Source organism: Megalops cyprinoides, chromosome 5 (assembly GCF_013368585.1).
Source record: "Megalops cyprinoides isolate fMegCyp1 chromosome 5, fMegCyp1.pri, whole genome shotgun sequence".
NCBI classification, from domain to species: Eukaryota; Metazoa; Chordata; class Actinopteri; order Elopiformes; family Megalopidae; genus Megalops; species Megalops cyprinoides.
This window is the reverse complement of record NC_050587.1, coordinates 4787380-4808811: the sequence shown is the minus strand read 5'-3', so window position 1 is coordinate 4808811 and position 21432 is coordinate 4787380. Positions and strand designations below refer to the sequence as shown.

At 43.2% G+C, this 21432-nt stretch overlaps 1 protein-coding gene across 5 annotated transcripts in view; it reads right to left on the bottom strand.

The window, feature by feature from the left end:
* Positions 1–7384: 7384 nt before the first annotated feature.
* The window catches only part of LOC118778501 (rhotekin-like), a 69640-nt gene continuing 55592 nt past the window's right edge, over positions 7385–21432 (bottom strand). For 4 of the 5 annotated variants that reach the window (XM_036530043.1, XM_036530044.1, XM_036530045.1 and 1 more), the window contains exons 11-12: positions 16475–16579; positions 7385–9652 (exon numbers count right to left, since the gene is read on the bottom strand). In XM_036530043.1, the coding sequence (XP_036385936.1) occupies positions 9078–9652; positions 16475–16579 (680 nt within the window). In that variant the 3' untranslated portion in view covers positions 7385–9077. Of the gene's footprint in view, positions 9653–15339; positions 15623–16474; positions 16580–21432 lie in introns of those variants that run through there. The other variant, XM_036530047.1, reaches the window with a different exon arrangement.

Below are 21432 nucleotides of genomic sequence, written 5' to 3'. Positions count from 1 at the left end.
CTTGGGGTACTTTGTAGCAGGACGCGCTCCAAGAGTTCTGTCTGGCGTCTAGCAGTCTCACTCTGCTGTCTTGTGATCTCCACTATCTGCTGCATGAGGTCGTCAGGTGAACCTGCTGCCCCTTGTGGGGGTTTGGGACTGAAGGGGGTGGATGTACCTATTGCAGGTTCTCTGCGCCGAACTGACCGCATGGCTGGCGTACCGGCGTAGTTAACGAGGTAGTCATCAAGGTACACCGGCCTTTGGGTTGCTCTGCGCGGGCGCTGGCAGGATGCAGGTGGAGAGCTAAAGGAGCTGTGCCCTGGGGTTGCCATGGTAACGGCCCAATCCGGCTCGAAGGACCAATTTTGTGGTGGAGGGTGTGTACTGGTTCAAGGGTGGGGGTTGGCCGTCGCCACGGAGTGTCGGTCAGAACACAGGGAAACAGGGCACATCTGATCCTTTAAACTCGTTTAATGGGTATTGGCATAGTCTTGATCGCTTTGCAGGTTTGGAGGTATTTGTGGGTATGTGTGTGTGGTCTGAACAAAAGGCAGATATACATAATATTAGTTATACAGCATTATACAATTATAACTTTATCACTATACAGACACATAACGCTGGGCAAGCAACACAGCAAACTACACAGGGTTATGATATGTACAATCGTGCAATCAGAAATGGCATAACTGACATACTTCTATACAAGACGGGCGCGATACAGTCACGTAGCGTAAGCTTGCATACTACGCACCGGGACATATTTACGTTCACGTAGAGTAGAGTTTATGCGTGTTAATCGTCTCTACGCGTTATAATATTCATTTCTCAACATTACTGATTATGGTGGATGTCTGAAAATATTACTCTAAGCGCAACAACATCTAAACAATTACGCTAACTGAAAACAACTTCGGGGGGCTATCCCCGCTGTACTCGGTAGTAAGTGAGAAGTAACATGGGTAACAACGACACAAGCTTACAGCACACGGTAACAGAGAACTTCGTAAGCAAATTTACTTACTTTAAAGTCATGAACGCACACAGGAAAAGGTGTAACACTTTACTAACTACGCAAAGGTAACTTAATGGCTTCTCACGATTGCCATTTGGTGTCCTGCTCTAACTTGTTTTCTCCCCTCTCGTCTTGCTGTGCTCCGATTGGCTGATCGTCCGTATGGCTTTGCATGGACAGGGAAGGGGCCGCCCTCAGTTAAAGGGGCCGCCCTCCTTTACAAAGACCTTTCTGGTTATCTGACGTCACAAAAATAATTTGACCAGAAAAAGATGCAAAAATGACATCCAGTGCCCTCTGGATAGAGAGTACAATGCGGGCAAAGATTCTGACTATAAGGGCACCTACAAGGAGTTAGTCGAAGTAATTGCCCAGAATGACACTGGCATTTTGAATTTTCAACTGTGTTTTCCTATAAACAAATGGTTCAATTGCCTCCATTTTGCTATGGTGCTAGACCAAAGTTCTAGCAGCTACTGTTTTGCATTGCAGACAAATGAAACGTCTGTCATTACTGGTCACCACTACAGAATCCCACATGATGTCGATGGGAAAGGAATAATCCAGGAACATTCCATTTGTTTTTTCGATGTTTTGGGTGGTTTTAATGGTTAGTCAGTGTTTACTTTTACACATTAACTTGCCTTATTTATTTTCATGTCTTATATGCAGTAGCTGTTCTCATTGGCAGCAGTGAGAGGACAGCATTCAGTTCACATTCAGAGGCACAATGCACAGGAGCGCGTAATGGACTTTATATCCAGGGCAGGATGTAGTGATCCAGCCAAAAGTGTTCTTCTGGCCACCTACAATCTCCTCAGGTTTACAGTCCACCAGCCATGCCTGATGCAAAACAAGGCACTAGCAGTGGCTTTGTTCAACAACAATACATGCTTAAGAATCCAGCTGTAATTACAGGGGAAATGGTGCCAAAATGTTTATGTGTTGGGTTTTGCAATCCTGTGCTTGCGTCAGTCTGCATTAGAAGAGTTTTTTATGAGTGGCGCCAAACCACAGTCATATTTATACCTGATCGCCTGTTGTGATAGTGGAGCAAGGCTAAGGCCCACACTGGGAGGCAGACAGCATTTGAGGAAGAGGGGCCAGAGAGCAAGCTGAGGTGCCACACCAGGGCACTGCAGTACAACATGTGTCAACAGGACAGCCTGTTATCCAACACGCGTCCTGAAGCAGGATGTGCGGGTGGACATCCAAAGCCAAAAAGTACAGAAGACGGGAGCAGCCGGGGCACAAACAGACTACAATGGGAAGAGAACAGCACCCTGGTACCACCACGTCAGGCGTAACACCCCTCTGAATTTAAAAACAGACGTCCTCTGCTCATTAATTTATAGTAACCCACAAAGCATGTTTCTTAATGTTTGACCAAGAGACATTTAGTTTCCTGGCAGGCATCCTTATCCAGTTACACAAAAAGTGCATCCGATAAGATCAAATGGAGCACAGTGTAGTAAACAGACTACATTTCAGCATATGTACAGTACCCTCCATACATTTTCATACATTCATACCTCTGACTAAACAAGAATCAAAAACAGGCTATAAATGAATGAATGGACATGTGAGATTTTTCTGATTAAAAAAGTTATACTTAAATCTGAACAGCATTGGAGAGAGCAAATTCTGATTGTTCACAATTAATTCATTTGAATCCAGGAAACACGAGGGTCACGTTTAATCCTATTCCGGTAATTACCATTATGTATATCCTCTTCAAGCATGGATTGCACTGACAAGACACTACTAGAGTACTGAATACTAGTTAGTATTCACATTTTTATAAGGTTTTTTTTTTTCCTTCAGACAAATATTCAAGACCACATCCTGGAGCTGTAAGCTTGCTGAGTAATGCTAAACATGAAAGTTTTCTCCTTCCTTGTTCCTGCACTTAATTGGAAACCTATGTAATATGCCTCTGCTGAGGGGGGAGCAAGCCCATCACATCCCGTATTTCTTGCTTTACTGGGATAGGAGCATACCTGGCCTTGCAACCGTCTCAGTGGTTTTTCACAGCTCTGCTCAAACACCTGAGAGCGCCTGGGGACCTACGCCCGCCTCCTGCCAGGTGCTTGCGACAGGATTTCAGGGAACCAGAGTGTGCCATTGGGTGTGTCCCGTCTCTGTTCCGTCTCGGGACGCATTCCACACTGTGATGCTCCCCTTTTTCTTGCGCTCCTCCCCCCGGTATGTCTATGGTGGCAGCTAGTGACCAGACACACTGCAGTGTTGATGCTTTTATTGATGTCATAAACTAGCTGAGTAATGGTACATATGCACTGAGGTAGAGCAGTGTGGTAAATATGGTAGTGGCCACAGGGAGGCCACCAATTCCTGAATGTTACAGGAAATCATTCAGGAATGTTCCATTGTTTTTTTTTGTTGCAATGGGTAGTCAGTGTTTACTTTTGTGGACGTCTTAATTTATCTTGTTTGTTTTCATGCCTTATATGCGGTTTTTGTTTTCATTGGCAGCAGTAAGAGGACAGCATTCAGCTTAAGAGAGACATAATGCACAGGAGCATGACGTCATATCCACAGCAGGAGGTAGTGATCAGGCCAGCCTATGACAACCTGAGTTGTGGGGTGATTGTACTTAATGCTTATTATATACTGTAACAGTGATTAACCTCTCAATTTCAATAGTTAATCACAATTAATTGTATATGTGATTGCATGTTAGAATTACATGGGGGAGAGACCGATGTATGTGTCTTGGGTGACGAGAGGCCAATAAAATTTTCCTCCCCACTCATGATGCCTGCCCTCTGTGGCTTCACAGAGCATGAGTTACAGCAAAAACTTCAGTTCAGCAGACAGGTGTTAAGTAGCCTTGTGGTTTATAACCTAAATTCGTTCAAAAAAAAGAAACAACACTGATGTCGCCATTAAAAATATGACCTATGTCTGAATTAGTTATTTGTATTTTAAGTAAATATTACTGTTAAATACAATTATAAGTGAATGTTTGTGTTGGAAATGAAATAAAGACACCAGATTCTGTTAACTCGTTGCACACAGTTTCATAGGCGTTTTGCTCATTCTGAGATTACGCTCTGACGAAAATATGTTTACGTCTGCCAGTAACACTTTGATTATTATCGTTAGAATGTTTAGCTCTGAGAGGTAATGAACCCAATGACCTTCTCTGATACTAGAATTCCATTTGACAGAAACTACAAGTTATGTTGCTTTTATCAACCAAACCATCTACGTGTCTGGATTACAAAAAGAGACATCCACTATTACATTGTACAGCCAGCATTATAGCAGAAAATCCTTGGCAATAGTGTTTTTTTTTTCTAATATAGTCTTCCTTTTATGTACTTATGTTTACAATCATCCAGGCACTCAGTTAAAGAAAACAGACACAGCCTGTATGTGTGTAGCAGACACTTGCTACACACATACAGGCACGTAGCAGCATGCTAGTTTTCAAAAATATTTTAGGTGCTTGAGTGCTACAGCAAGCAGAACAAGGTACACATCAGAAATATCAATGTATTCAAATTCTAAATAGAGTTTATTTTTTCACTCATGTACAGTTGAACTGTATTACAGTTGGGAATGGGTGCAGCATAACTGTAACATATGAGGACTGCCTTAGTCTTAAAAACAGTTTAAACAGTGTCGGTATAGCAATGGTATAGCAGCAATTCTGTTCCAGCATGTTTGAATACTACACTGTATGCGGTTTATTTTTATAACAGTATTTCTTCTTAAGCAATGAGCAATGAGCACCTTGTATGCCTATATCTATACTCATGTCCTTTATGAATGTTTGTCTTTCATAATTATGTGTGTCCATGAATCCTCTTACAGTGCATATTTATGGGAACAAAGCAAAGAATGAAGCTAGGGCAGCAACCAGATACTGACGCCAGTAAGTGTACCTCTGTATGAGATATGTGGAAAACAACTGCGCTTGAATTAGTATGCTGTAACTAGTAGCAGTTTGGCCAGATCTTACAGCCATTATCAGTAAACACATTCAGTTTGTCCTCAACACAGTTTATTGGGCGCATGATCCAAATATTTCTACAAATAAAATTTTTTGGGTGGATCAAAACCAGAAGGGCTCCCCAACTACTGATCCTCACAAATTGCTATATACCATGGCTATATAAAGGCCTATAGTAAATTTGCCCACACTACAGTATAAAGGTGTTACAGTTCTTGGTCCCTGATATTTCAGGTACTTTCCTGAGAGTCCTAGACTGATGCTCACAGGGGCAATGTGAGTTGATTTACCAGTTGCACAGGTGAGTAATACAATATTAGTAGTTTAATCTTCCCTTTTTTCTCTGTAGTTACCCTTTCAGTCTGTTAAATGTTTATCAAAACTGCACCAAATAGCACCACAAATACCCTATTTTTGCCCTATTAGTTTTATTTATTTTCCCCATTACTTTTATCAACTTAGTTAATTATCCCTTTTGCAAGCAAACATGAGCTGTTGGATTTCAGGAAAACTCCAGTGTCCTCCATGCAGCAGTTTCTGAAAATAATTGAATTAAGACATGCAAATTGTGTGAATTTTTATATGGTGGGAAACTGCTGATATCCTGACGTTCACTCACAAGATTTGCATACCACAATTTAAAATGTGTGTTCTATGTAGATAAATATATCTGTTTCTCACATGACTTTGTTTATACTTATCTTGTGATGTGATCAAATTTTTTTCAGTAGCCATCCACTCACAGCTACTTTTTGTAACATTGCACAACATGCTCAGATTTCAAGCACTTAACCTTGGTTTGATATGCCATTACTCTGAAATGACCAAACCAGCCCTGGAGAGGACTCGCCCATTTCTTTCACCTGGAATAACACTGGCACATTAAGGATGCATAAAAGACTTGATATTTGGCCAGTGCCCATGTGCACACAGCATGTCAAAAGTTACATGTGACTCACAAGATGAACTGATCAGTGAACCAAAATCAGTGCCACAGAGGCAGGGAAAGACCCTCGGATCCTGACCCCTGCAATGCCAGTCCAGACAGCAGACTGACACAGGAGACAGAGAAATGCAGAGCACTGTGATGTCGCTAGGTGTGTATGCCACTAGTCTGCATGAATGTGAGTCACTCCGTGAGTGAGTGACAGGAGACAATGCTCAAGATCACGTTGTTAAATTTACCTCTATGCTAATGCATGAACATGAAATTTATGTCAAGCAGGCTCTTCTGGATTTGTAGGTAAATTCAGAAGATTATAATATTGCACAAGTAAAAGTAATGCACACTGGAATAAGAAAAATAATGACAGCCAATGCCCTTTATAAAATTCAGGGACAGGAGCTAACAAGAGCTCACTGTTCAAGAGTGAGTGGAAACTAAGGTGGCTCAGCATTAATCTGAGCAGAGCTAAAAAGAGGGGCATGATAACAGAGGACAGGTTGTCTTATGACAACCAAGTTACAGTGAATTAACTTTGGTTCCTCTCCACGCATAAGTGATATCAATTAAAGTATTACAGCACGCTCGCTATTTAACAACAGTGAATTGTGAGAAGAAAGAGGGGCGTGTAACATGACTCTTTTAATCCGTTAAACCCCAAAACTACCTACGCTGAGAATATACGATCAAATTACGCTAATGTTTCAAACGCTGTATGGAATTTAGCTCTGGGCAAGAACTTTAAGGCAATTGGCATTTCAGCACTTTCCCAGTGCCATGAGCATGTCTGCCTCAAGCATGTTACTAATAGGTTAGAAATAATGATGCTAATTCTAGAAGATAATCCCAGCCGGTAGGAAATTTACTGTAAAGCAAAGAAACTTTTGATTTCCTCCCTGGCAGACAGCACTACCATCCCTACCCTAGACCAGCTCTACCGGCTGGGCCACTCAAATTTTGCGTAGTTTCTGAGATTTCCAATCCTTGAAGCTTCATGTAATACGCCTTTAAAATGTTTAAGGCTGAAAGAATGTGATTCACGAGCAGGTGGTATACGTTGCATATCATGTAAGACAACCGAGCTCTGAGACAGGGGATTTGTCGGTGCTGAAACTTGGCACCTGTTGAAGCCACATATTTCACATTAGTATGCCAGGTGTGCTACACATTTTTTTTCAGATGACAAAGTGCAAAAACATTTGTTTATTCACAGGCAGGGAACACTGGAAGTACATTTTGGCTTCTATTTGTGAATATTTTCAAACAGCTTTGCTTGATCAAACTGCTTGATCAATGATTTTTTTGTTTCTTCCTTTCTGAATTCTGATGAATGAGAAATCCACTGACCCAAAGCAGACAAAAACAAGCCTAAATTAGTGCTCCACAGTCATAAATCATTTATTATTATTTCAATCTTTAAAATGAGTGTAATATTAATGGTTACACATTTTTATATCTCTCCCAAAATCATTTGCACATGCAAACAACCTGCTGACAAAATGCTCATATAACAAGGTTAAATTTTAGGGTTATCCATTTCAGTGGTGACAGAACTATAATACTTCTGTTAAAATATGCATCACTGTAGTTTTATTTATACAAAAATCCAACAATGCAAAATACTTGAAATGAGCGGATGAACAAAGATAGACTTTACAGGAACACATACTGTATCCTTACTCTTCATGCTGTCTGTGGAGGTAAACTAGCAGATCTCTGTCCAACCCCTAGGTAAAGCAGTGGCTTTTCTAGTGGATTTCGTAGTCCATTTTAAACAAAGATATAGGACAACAGGCTTTGCTGCTCTGGCTAGGCCTGAGAAGAAGCCTCCATGAGTGTCATAATCACTGAATATGGTGCTTAAGCACATGACTAATAATGCTTGTGAAAGGAACGGCTTTTGAATGTTTAAAAAACACTCACATTTTACATGTGGCTTATCCACAGACTTTTTCCTCTCATTTTGCATAAAACACTAGTGTATCCAACACCCTACATTAACAGAGCACAGAACACTGTACAGGTACGATTGCAAAGCCCTTCTGTCTTGTATGAAAGGGAAGTTATTTCTCCTTGAGGTATGGTGGAACTGTGTGGCTGTGTGGAACTGAGTAGTTATGGATGTGAAACCAGAAATATTCCGGGCTGAACAGCAGTGCTGTGAAACACTGCAATAGCACCCTTGAGCAAGATGCTTAAGCTAACCACTTTTATTAAGCACCCAGCTACACAAACATGTAGAAATGTATGCTATGAGGATTGTCCTTAATAAAGCTGTCTCAGAGGCAAATAAATAATTTAAAAAAATTTTGCTAAGGGTTGACAAAAGCTGGGTCCACAGTCACTTCCTCAGTGTGTAATGTAGTGAGCTGCGTAACAGCATCTGTACAGATAAAAATACCGATAGCCAAACTCCTGAAATAACTGTGACCCAGAAGGGCAGACAGTGACTTTGCATAAATCCTCCATCCTCCATGCATGTTTGTGTATTTTGAGACAACCACTACGAAATTCTTCAGTTCACCATGGCATCCAAGCAATTTAAGCACCTGTCACTCACAATTCACTTGCCAAGCCTTTAAGTTTTTCTTTTACAGAGTACTAGTGTCTGAGAATAATGAAAAATCTTTTCTTCCTGAGACCCTACCCTTTCTTCCTGCTGTTTCATTCCATATGGTCCACTCAGTGCTCCACTCACTTGCAGTGTATGTTTTAACATTAAAGACCAGTGAGTTAAGCATCAGTAGCTCCAAAGATGGTTTTATATGCAGTCTGTGAAGTATCACAGTGGAGCTGGAACTAGAGCAGACACATTAGCAATAACTGCTCCTCCTCTCCTCTAGGATACATGCTGAGAAACCCCTGCATCTTTGTCTCGGAACCAGGCAGGAATCGACAGGTGGTTATCATCTGTATCCTCAATGGTCTACTGACTGATGCATTATGTAGGATTGTCATTTCCTCTTCATTACGTACACCACAGGCTTTTTCCTCCTTCAGAGCGAACAGCAGAGCTTTCAATGGATATTTCAGATTCTCAAACATGTTGTGAATTTGTCTTACACGTTACTAGGATCTGTGCAGCCAGCAACTCTTGGAGGGAGCAGTGGGTAAAATTAGCAGCCCATTGGTATAGAGGTGGGTCTGTGGGGGGGACACTACACTTGACTCTGAAGCCAGTTTTGTGGGTCCAGCTTGGTCCGCAGGTCCCTCAGGCTGCGGCGGCCTGGAGCGGCACGGGGGAAAGGGGAGCCCTCTAAATCGGGGGTGGTGCTGCCCTCGCTGGAGCTGTTGCTGGAGGTGGAGCTGGAGCAGGACAGCCCAGGCTGCGGGGGCCTGGGGGAAGAGGAAGACGAGGGGCGGGGCGGGCTTGTGCACCCCCTGCCCTGCAGACCACTGAGCCTGGCGTCCAGGGAGAGGGTGCGGGGGCGGGTGCGGGGCGGGGTCTCAGGCCAGGCGTGGCGGGAACAGGGGCTGGTGCTGCAGGGGCTATCGCTGTCTGAGGTCAGACTGGTGTCCGAGGAGAGCCGACCGGGGCGCGGGGAGCGGGGGGCGCGGTGCTGGGGGCGGGGGCTGTGTCCGGCCACCTGGGGTATGGGGTGTTGGCTCTGGTCCCCCTCGAACAAGGACATCCAGGGAGGGGCCGCCCCGAGCTGGCCACGCAGCTTAAACTCCTGCATGTGGCACTTCAAGATGTCCGTCACGGTTCCAAGATCATCGGTGGCATCAATAACTGTAACGGAGGGAGAGACAGACGTCACTAACCTGACTTCCATCTGCAATGGGACAAAAGCCGACTTACAGGTTGACTAGACTGATTGAGGTCATATTCCAAACTGGATGAGACCAGACAATTCCTTGTTTCTAGATGCATGATCCCTACTCAATGAGGAACCTGGCCCCACATGTTCAAACACCCAAGACGGTATGTGGGCACGATCAAAAAATCTACCACAGCAGAAAGACGCCAGAGAAAGACGTGCTTGTTTCAGATACGCAATCAAGCCATCGTTCCTTCCGTGTCACCATTTAAGCACGCTCTGTCAACAAAGCAGGGTGCCAAGATTCCACACAACAGGCTGGAGTTCCTAAAAGTCAATGAAACATAATTGGCATGATGATATATGTGAAAGTTGTTTTTTCATAAAATATGTTCTTTTTCTATTCTATTCTTCATAAAAGAATGCAGTTACTGTTAGTAATACAATAGATTCTTCTATTACCATAACAGACTGTAGTAGACATAGTAGCTGTCAGAAAATGCAATAACATCTAATACTCCATAAAACTTGAGGTAACTAGATGCAAAAGGAAATTATACTGCATCTTGACAATTTACAGTGCATCTCAGCCACATTCCTCAAGATCTTACTTTGTGCCAAAGTAAACGCACCGCAAACACTATTCAAAACAAAGACTTATAAATCTGTCAACGCCATAATTGCCACTGTCAAATATCACTAGGGTTGGGTATCGTTTGGGTTTTTTTCCGATACCGGTGCTAAAGTAATACTTTTAAAATGGTCCCGGTGCCTAAACGGAGCCTGAACCAATACTTAAAAAAAAGCACAAAATGACGGTCGAAGACATTAAAGAACGACTTTTTTATTGCTAAGGAAAATTTGAACTTGAAATTGAACAATATATCAACACTTTCGCACGTAACTTATTTTTATGCTATGTAGCACGCATTATGGTTTGTTATCTTTTCATTAGCATTATTAAGCTTCTCATAGTTTTCAGTTAGTATCTGCTATATTTCTTAATGTCAAACTGCTGTTTCCTCAAAGCTAAAATTGGCTAGAATTTTTCCAATATAGTTTTCTAATCGCACCGGTTTTAGCATATGCGCTAAACGGCTAATCACACCAGTGTGGCCGTACACGTGAAAGAGTTAACTGTTAATAGTTTAAAGTATACTTAAATATATAAATACAAATAAATACAAGACACTTAAATTTACATAACAAATTCACATAATAAATAAAACCTAACCCAACTACAATAATTTAACACTAAATAACAGTTACTGTAACATCCGTTTTGGAGCACCAGAGTGCACATATTTCAATTGACAGCTCAGGGCAGGTATTTAAGTGGCACCAAAATGAGGGACCGGAATCTGCGTTGCGATTCGGTCCGGTAGATACCGGTCGTATAGGAACCAGTGCTATATTGACACCGGGTTTCGGTACCCAACCCTAAATATCACATGATTATAGCTGGGAGTGGAGAGCAGGGGTTTGGGGAGTGCTCTTTCCCTGTGCATTCACCTGCTAATTTCATTATACAGATCTCCAAAAAAATAAGACAAAAGCATTCCTCCATTTTTCTGTCAGTCACTCCCAATACAAAAACATTTTCCATTTTTTCCTTGTCGGCCGACTGCATCTTTGCGGGTGGCCAAAGCTGTGAATGGACTTTTTCCACGTGAGGACTGAGGATGGCTGCTGCCATCACAGCTTTTATGAGGCTCCTTCTGTCACCTGTAGCAAAGGTGTTACATATCCAGCAGTGACCAAGGCCACAGAAGGCAGGTGAGCTTTCGACCCCGCCATCTGTGCCAGGCAGGTGCCACCTCTTCCTCCCCCCACGCGGAGACTGACCGCTTCGCCGGCGAGTTGCGTAACCCGTGCACAGGCCACAGAGATCACAGCGGAGCAGCAGGAAGTGTCTGCGCAGCTGGGATTTCGGATCGGCAACATTCCTCTGTATTTGTCTCCATGGCAGGATCGTTATTGCGGTTGGAGTGATTTCACCACCCCCGCGCCTCCGCAGCTGCGGGGGCAGGAGCACCAGGATCGTGAGCGTGGACCAGAGCCAGGATCTGTGACAACAGCTCAAGCACAATAAAGCCAGGGGCCAGGGAAGGGCTGTGGCTCTGAAAGCCCTCTGAGAAGCAGTAGTGTAGCATAGCAGTTAGGAGTGGGGCTTGGAGTGGGGCTCACAACTGAAAGGTTGCTGGTTTGTTTCCCCACTGGGGCACTGCTGCTGTTCCCTTGGGCAAGGTACTTAACCTCAGTAAAATATCCAGCTGTATAAATGGATAACGTGAAAAAAATTGTAACCTATGTGAGCTGCTCTAGATAAGAGCATCTACTATTTAACAATGATGTAACGTACTCATGGCCGTAACCAGGGTTTAAAAAATAGTGAGGTCCGGGGGAGTGGGGAGGGGGGTTAGGTTTTGTCAAAATTACACATTACATTACATTACATTACATTACAATTACATACAGAGAAAGAGACCTGTTGCTATTTACAAGAGACAAATTTTATTTGTGTTTTAATTGTAAGGTACACCATCTGAACTGGATTGTACTGAATAACCTCTCATGTGTGGAGCTTTCATATTAATATGCATTGCTGTATGAATAATAAATCATAAGAACATTATCTAGATTATCAAAATACATAGGTCTACGGTATAAAGCATGATGATTAAGCTAAGGTTATTTGTAACCCTAGCTAGCTATAAACATAAAAGAAAAATGCTTGAGATTAACACCATTACAAGCTAACGTCATGATACACTTTCATTCATTTCCAAATTTTGCTTTGAAATGTTTCATAGGCATACTATTATTGATACTGTTACCTAAATAGGCTGTTTTTTAATCAATGGTGTTGTGTGAAACGTTAGCTAGCCTACGAATATGAAAGAAATAGCCTAGCCTTTATCATGGCAAGAGTACGCATATTTAACATGTTTCATAGAATTGCCTTTACTGCAGACGCTGTACCAGGTTACCGTTTTGAGCGTTTCTTACAGATAATGGCATAACAATCATTGCTTTGTCTTACCGAATGGTATGCTGCCAGTTAACACACAAACCACCTGCCGCTGCCAATGTGCGTAAATTCCAATTGCTGCTGTCAGTGGAAGTGCTGATGATGCAAGGGGCTGCGCTCGTGCCCTCTCTCACAACTGTCACACACAGCGGACACATAAATAACAATTCTAAACTGAATAAAGCATGCACTCGTCTTGGAGGAGAAGTTCTCAGCCACTGATTTTTTTATCCAGTTGTATTTAGCTTCCAATTCTATTTTTAGCTCTAAAAAAACTACTGAGGTCCGGGCCTCGGTGACCTCATAGCTGGTTACAGGCATGAATGTACTGACAGCAATAAACAGCCATTTACTGTAGCTTCAGTGGCCGCCATCAGTGTCATATCACTACACTTCCCTGGGAACACAGAAATTATTGCGGCCTCCAGCACAGAGCATAAGGAGACAAGAGTCAAACAGGAGAAAGTCCATGGTCGCAGATCTCAAAAAATATGCCCTGAACACCTGAGGAGACTGTTGCCTGGCGACCGCTGTAACTGTGATGTACAGAGGGCAAGAGCACCGGACTAGTCAACGACTACAACTGTCGCTTGCTCACTTCAACCTGCTTACAGCCTCGACCTGCTTTTTCCAGCTGGCCTTGACCCTCTCACGACCTCTCTGCTGTGCACCCACTGCTGACACTGCGGTCCCACTGATCAACTCCATTGCACCAGTTTGGTAAACTAACATGGATTACAGTGTTTACCATCCGGTGTGGTCTCACACAGAAGCACAGTGAACACTCCATGCTTTGAATTCTTCTGGAATAAAGTAGCTTTGAGTTCTGAACCGCCTCTTATTTGGATGTTACCTTCACGTAAAGCCTACTGGTAGTCCCTGACGTGGCCTGTGTCAATGGTGTGCATTGTGTACAGGTCTGGCACCAAGCCCACTGAATAAAGGTCTTTATGGCATTAATGGAGTGGCTGACAGTTCAATCAGTCGGCTTCTGAATGGATGAGGCATGTCGTCAGAAGAACAAGGGCTCTACAGAGTAAAGGTCAGGCCTGAGAGTAGCTTGCTCACTGGACCGGTATAATGCGAACCAGTCTTGGCAAGCAAACTGACTCCTGTGCGGGGGTACTCTCAGAAACACGATCAAATCGTTATCAAGAGCTGACAAAAGCCTGCTTTTCAAAGGTGTAACCACAGAGAATTAAAAACGACGTACAGGTTCCTCCAGTGCCACTGCAGAGAGCTTCTGCATGCCTGCATCCTCTTCAGCGCCAGTCTCAGAATCCACCGTGAATCCCCTTTGCTGGCCTTGAGCGCCTCACTCCATGTGTGCAAGTGCATAGATGAGTGGCAGCAGTGTGGCATAGTGGTTAAGGAGCAGGGCTTGTAACCAAAAGGTTGCTGGTTTGATTCTCTGCAGGGGCACTGCTGTTGTATCCTTGGGCCAGGTACTTAACCCACAATTGCCATAATCAGTAAATATCTAGCTGTCTAAACGGATAATGTGTAAAAATTGTGACCTATGTAAGTCGCTCTAGATTTAGCATCTGCTAAGTGCCAATAATGTAATGTAAAAAAGCAATGAAGTTTGGCATCCGCAATCTCATTAGACAGCACACCAGCTCATCATGTGTGGCCACTCTGAATACTTACAGCAGCGCTGATATGTAGGACTGCTCTTCTGCTATCTGGAATATGTGGGTATAAAAATGCAACCAATTCAATATGGAAATTACGGCATTTGATAAGCCTTTGTAACTGGATCTCAGAGGCAGATCGAGTGGGAACACAAGAGGAGGACACGGGGGCTTCTTGGGAACTCGGGCGTGATGTTTGGCTTTCGGGGCGAGTCTTTAAGGGGAGGTCGGGAGGACTTACTGGCTGTGAGTCCAGTTAGACAGGGTGCTGTGAGCTGGGTCAGAGGGTGGGAGGCTGCTGTGTTACTTCACCTGTCGTTGTAATAGGAGGAGAGCAGGGCACGGATCTCGGCTGACACGGCGTTATCCTGCAGCAGCAGCCCCTCAGAGGACGGGGTGTGGGGGGGTGGTGGGACGTATGAGACAGGAGAAAGGGTGTGAAAGAGTGAAAAGAGTGTGATGGTATGCGTATGAGATGTGAGCAAAGTGACACATTCAGCCATGGAGCGAGGGAATGGGGATAGGTCATTTCCATGTTAATCAATTTTAAATTGACACAGAGGGGTGTATCAGGTGAGTATAACAGGGAGTTAACGTATTTATGGGAGTAGAGGATCAGGCAGGAAGCATTAGAGATCAGGATGGTACACAGTACACAAGATGGGAGGTTAAGGGTGCCATGGAATGGGATGAAGGGACAGGGGGAGAGGACAGAGGGAGCGAGAGAGTGAGGGAAAAGGAGACCAAGGGCCAGGGGGAACGGGCCCCAGTTAAGGGAGCAGGAGGGAGAAAGGAGAGAAGAGAGATCAATCAGTCAGTTCCAGCGCGACACAACAGCATCCACAACGCAGGCACAAAAGAGCACAGAGAACAGCCTGACCACCAGCAGAGCTCAGCCATGCAGGGAACACAAAGCAAAGATGAAATCCTGCTATTTCTTTTTTTCTCCCATTATATGGAATGTTTCTTACAGAGTTGGTTTGGCCATGTGCACTCCCACATAAGTATGACCGTATTTCTGCTCCCCTTGGCAAATCCGGTATATATTGGAGAAGAGGTGATTTACGCAAAGATTCTGTGATGAGCTATAGGGGCAAGCAGGCGTCGATAAGCTGAGCATTCGTGCTGCACCTGTAATGGACCATGTGGGGTTTGTGCTTGGGAAAACGTTTCACAGTCGTGGTTTGTTTCTAAACAGGTTTCTCCTCATTGCCATCTGTTATCTGAGTTCCTTCAGAGAACTGCCTTAGGGCTTGTTAGGGGCCACAATGCAATTTCTGCAGAGAAAGAATGGGAGCCAGGTACGTTGTTGACAGATACCATTCACAGGTCACAGATAAAACAACTCCAGTGCTTTGCCATAGTAGGCCTTAAATCACAGTGTTTTGTCTTGCCTGTCAATATTACCCCTAAATAATAGCACCATGCTAAAAATACAAGCAACAGCATGATGGCTGATTGTAAGTATGGACACCTTTTCAGTAGGGCACACAGTCAAAAGATGTTTACATGCATATTAATATCCTGATGTTAGCCTTAATATTCACATATTTTGACTTTAACATGTGTCACGTAAATGCCATATTCCTGAACAAGCCAGCATTCTGGTAATAAGAAACTTGAAGATGTTTGAACAGAATGTCAAGTCATTTAAACACCTTATTCAAAATGCTCCTGCTATAGCTTACATCTGCACATGGGCAATATTTTGCATGGAATCTTGGATGAAAAGGTACTTCTAGCTAGCTTTCACAGATAACAAAAAGGTAACATTTTTGGAATGATGAGGTGACAGTTGTTCGCAATAAGCAATTTTGCCATTGCCTGACTTACTGTATTGTGCCCGTGTAAATGCAGTCATTGTCCCACGTCACACTAACTAATATTTGTTCACTTGAAAATTCAGCACAGCAAAGCAATGTGTTTGTCACTCATTCACACCAGAAGGCCAGCCAACACACAGAATGCCATTATGACTGGCACCTTATTGCTTTAGTAAAGCAAATCTGGGCCAGGTCTGATCAAAAGGTGTACTGGGTTATCTGTGCGCATGCGTCTATGAGTGAACACGTAACATATGGATGCGCATGTGTGTGTGGGTTTAGGGGGCCTAACATGTTTGCTCTTACCCATCTCATGGTAAAGGGAGCCCTGCTTCGGTATGACGATGATGGGTTTCCGTGGCGACGGCACTTCGATCTTCATCAGGTCATCGCAGCACTGCTTCCACTGGCCTGCAGGGGGAAAAGGCACCGTGTCAGTCCTCCCCTCCCCCAGCCATCAGGAGAGGGACAGCGCATGCACATACCACAGGAATCAATGTGTGCCGGCCTCTAATACCTGTTTACCTGTTACCTCTGCACTTCCTCTACACCCCAAGCCCAGTCTGAACACCTGTGATTTTCAGCGTTCACCTCAGAACCTGAGTAATAGTAATAGCTGGTGTCAAGTCACCTTAAAAGCCACTGCATGTTTGTGTTTATGAGGTGTTTATGATCAACCTGGGGAATTCTCAGACACTCCAAAGAACACATGGCTGATGGTGGTTTGACAGCGGCTAGCACCGCCCCTCAGGGTTCCAACGGCCAAGAATATGACGCACATCACAAATATAGATACCCATATCAGCCGTCGGTTGCAACAGAAGACTGCACACAATGGCCACCCCTCACCTCCCTTTGTAAATAAGGCCTGCTATTGTTTCAGAGCACACAATTACCACTCTTCAGATATTTCCTTCATTTCTTTCAACCACACCAAAAAAAACCTTTTTTTGGTTTCTGATGTCCAAAACAAACACATCAGTTACATAAGTGCTGGAATGTGTATCCTCATTAAAAGTATGTAACTGGTCTGATCTGGTCAGAAACTGCTCCACTCTATCAGGTCACCAAGGACGCGTATCGGAGAAAATAGCACAGCTTTCCTGGAAGTCAGTTAGTGTGTTAATGAGTGCGAATGAAATTCGGACTGTGTGTGTGGGTGTCACAAAATGACACTTGATACTTCTCAAACAAAGCATAAATGTCAAATTCGCAACTCTTTATCTCATGGAGAGATGTGGTGCAATGATATAGTATCAAAACAGAAATGTCTGTATAAACAACAGCAGGGAAAGTGGCAGTATGATTATTTATTATTCAAAATGGCTAATTCATTCATTTATGATCATGAATTAAATGAAAAAATATTCCCCTGAGAAAAAATGTTGATAGGAAAACCAACATATAACACCATTGAACATGTTTACTTTTTCTTTCCTTTATTCATATATTCAATTAATAAGTAGTGACAGGGCAAAAGTATTTCAGTATTTCAAAGTATTTCAGTGTAATTGGTACAGCTTACCATTTTTTTTCTTTCTCAACTAATGGTGGTGTCATGTGGTGGTGCTGTTAGCACTATTAGCAGTTAAAATTGCTAAAAAATGTAAACAATATCCACGAGGAGTAATGGAGCGGCAGAAAAAAGCAAATAAAAATTTGAATTTGAATATTTGCCAATATGAATCTAAGTCACGTGGAAACCTGATTTCACAGCGTGTTCTCAGAGCCACAAGACATTTTATCATTTTCTGATTTTGCAAAATTCCATATTGTGATATTTCATCTAATAGCACCAGTTCTTTAACTCTTTTTATGTTCTGTGACTACAGTAAAATCAAATCATGGTTCTCTCATAATGCATGAAAGTATATTTAATATGTGAACATTAAAAGATATACTTCAATTTAGAATTAACATCCAAATAAATCCTTATATTACAAAAACATAAGTTGTAAGTTAAAATTTTAAGGTATATTTAACATGATTTGAAGAACACTGATAACTTTTGAATACCTGAATAATTACTATAACCTACCTAATAATTGTAAAATTATGTATATGTAATTATTATTGGCAGATAATAACTACAAACAATTATACAAATGCATACTGAATATGAAATGTATATGAAATAATTGCACCACTAACTGCTTGAACAATAAATACATAAATAATATTTATGTAGACTGCAAAAAATTTAATTATTTTTAAGATGAAATTTGCTGCTGCACTGATTTAAACTCATCCATTTCTTCACGATCCAAGACAAACCTGCCCAGGACTCTTTTTGGGTCCTGACCAAAAGTTAAAAAACAGTGCTCTGTAGTAGGGGTGAGCTCTGCAGAAGGCCTTTAAGGTGCTTTATGAATGTAGCAGGCAGCACTCCTAATGTGCTACACTCAACTGCACTGTATTCATGTGTCAAAGAAAATATCTTTTACCAGTGTCCAAATGCTCCAGTGCCAAACAGGTATGAATGGGACTGACAGTGAAGTTTGACTGACACAAATGAAACCCTTCTTACTAAACACTGAAACATATGCTGATTGAAAAGATCAATAAGCTGCACCTGCAATACCAGATTCTTCACTCTCTTCAAAATGCTCAGATTTCACCTGGCATTTGAATGCTGCAAATACCGCAGTCGCCAGCTGTCATCCCCAACAGAAAAAACGCAGCCGATCTCCCCACTCATATCGGCCGGTCGCAGCGTTTCTCTGGAACACGGACCTTTCAGCAGGGGGTATTCACAGCGAAACACCAACACCCCCAGTGATGCCGCCTCTAAGCCTATTCTCAAAAGCACGGCCGCTGATGTGCTGATGCCGTCACCGTTTGAATACCACGTCCTTGAGATGTCAGGCCAAGACATGGCTACAGGCAGAGTATTTAGAATTTCACGGGGACTACACCCTTCTTAAATTATCGCTCGAGAGAAGCATGTGGGCGTCACTTTCAGTCATCTCCTCGAAGAGGAGGGCATGGCTCAGCAACACAGCTCTGAGACGCATCTCACAGACATCACGCCCAATCAGCCAATACGCAGCCACCCCCCTCATACCGATGTCAATGCTCCAGCAGGTTTCCACAGCACTAACACAATGAGGAAATGGTAGCCAAAAAAAATTCTACTAAAAGTAGTTATGTAAGGAAACAGATACGTGAGTGACTAACCGTATTACAGGCTAATAGCAGACATGCGATAATAAGAGCACCTAGCCTGAAATGCAGTTACTGGGTGTGGACAAAATTACCGGTTGCAGATACAACTGATCTCTCGGCCTGGATTTTTGGCATTCATGACTGAGATCGTGAATGCTAACGAATGTTGAGATCGTTGAGCAATGACATTTGAACAATGGTTTAAACAAAAGCTTTATTGATATATATCAGACGGATGGGTTCATAGGTATATACCGCATGGATCATATGAGCTGCACCCATACCTTACAGCTCAGCGATGCAGATATTCACACATTATTCACACATTATGCAAGATTATAAGAATTACTGACTGTGAGAAGTCAGGTAACAACCACATCTCCCTTTTACAGTGTGGCCAATTGAATGTACCTGACTGGCTCAAAACCCAATCAAGCTGGGCATAACCGTCAACTTCTATAGCATTTGGACACAACCACAATGACCATGATTGATTGAAGGGGTCTATGTGCCACAAAACCTCTTCCTCACCCTAGTGTCTCTGGAAAAGAAGACCTAGCACTGCAGCCTTCTATACTATGAAAAAGACACAGGATAGCAGCTGCTCAGAAAGCCACAGAGATGCAGCACCTGGAGATGTGCTATGGCAATGTTCACTGAAATGAGGACAGGCACTCTTAAAGGGACCTATGCCTGTTTAGCACCTGTTCTGCTTTAACAGATGCTGCCATTGGCTCCACCTGCTTTTTTGTCCCCCAGATGCAGCGTTACCATGTGTGGTGGATCTCTGAGGATAGATTTTTGTACAGTGATCACCTGAAAGTCTGTAGCCTCCAGATTCTGAACATAAGGTGAAGGAGTGTCTCCTCACCTCATACGGTTCACGAGTTAGAAAAAAAAAAAAATACACAAGACTATTTGATTGGAACAAGTGCAACATGCAACATGTGCTGCAGTTCTCTCGAGAATGCAGTGACCTGATCCCACAGCAGCACGCTAATCTTTCTGTCTACTGATGCTGGACACAGTTAGGCTAACGCGGCCAGGTAACACGCAGACGGCACATCGCCCCCTGTTAGCTGATACCTGTGAGCGAGCACGGCAGGTTCCTGCATTTGATGCGCTTCAGATTAGCGCAGATTAGCGCCAAGATGAGCTCCTGCCATTGCATTGGAATTCCAGGCACACAGGTAAAAATACTCTGAAAGCCTGTCCCGTGTCAGAGTGAAATAAACAGATATCAGATAGTCTAAGAGTGTTCTGCTCTGCGCGCCATGTCAGAGAAACAAGCTGGACAGAATTCCTCTCTGTTGACGTGTCGCTCAGCAACCCATATTTATAGGGTAGAGGATACCATCGAGTTCTCCTGTCAACAGACAGAGCCTGCTGCTTCCTTGAATTGGGCAGTACACTCAGATTGAAACTGAGTAAGAAGTGGGCCCATTCTTAATAATGCTCAGGTCCTCTTAGTTTGCAATATGGCTTTACCACTGCAGAAGTAACACACCTCACAGTGAAATTTAGGGTATGTCCTGTTCAATAACAGCATTGCAAACATGTTGCAGGACCAAAGTCTGAAAGAAGGTCATGTGACTTGTGCCACCGCATGCCATGTCATGTTAGCAGATGCTCTTATCCAGAGCCACTTACACAGGTTACAGTTTTTATATGTTACCCATTTACACGTCTGGATATTTACTGAGGCAATTATAGGTTAAGTACCTTGCCCAAGGGTGCAACACCAGTGGTCCAGCAGGGTATCAAACCAGCAACCTTTCAGTTACGAGCCCTGCTCCTTACCCCTATACTACACTACCGTGATGCAAAAAGTACGTGAGCACATCTACTGACAGGCAGCTCATTCAGCAGATGCAGTTCTGCAAAGGAGCAGTTTATGCTGTGTGTACAAAGTTAAATCAGCCATCGACACCTCCCTAGATTCTCCCAGACAAGCGCAATCAAAGCCCATCTCAGAGAAGACAAAGGATGTGGCCAGAACAGGTTGAATTTGCACAATTCTACTTGTGACAGCGCTGTCACTGGAACGTGGCAGCAATGTCACCTGCCATTGGGCATGTCTTTCAACAGGACCAGAGACA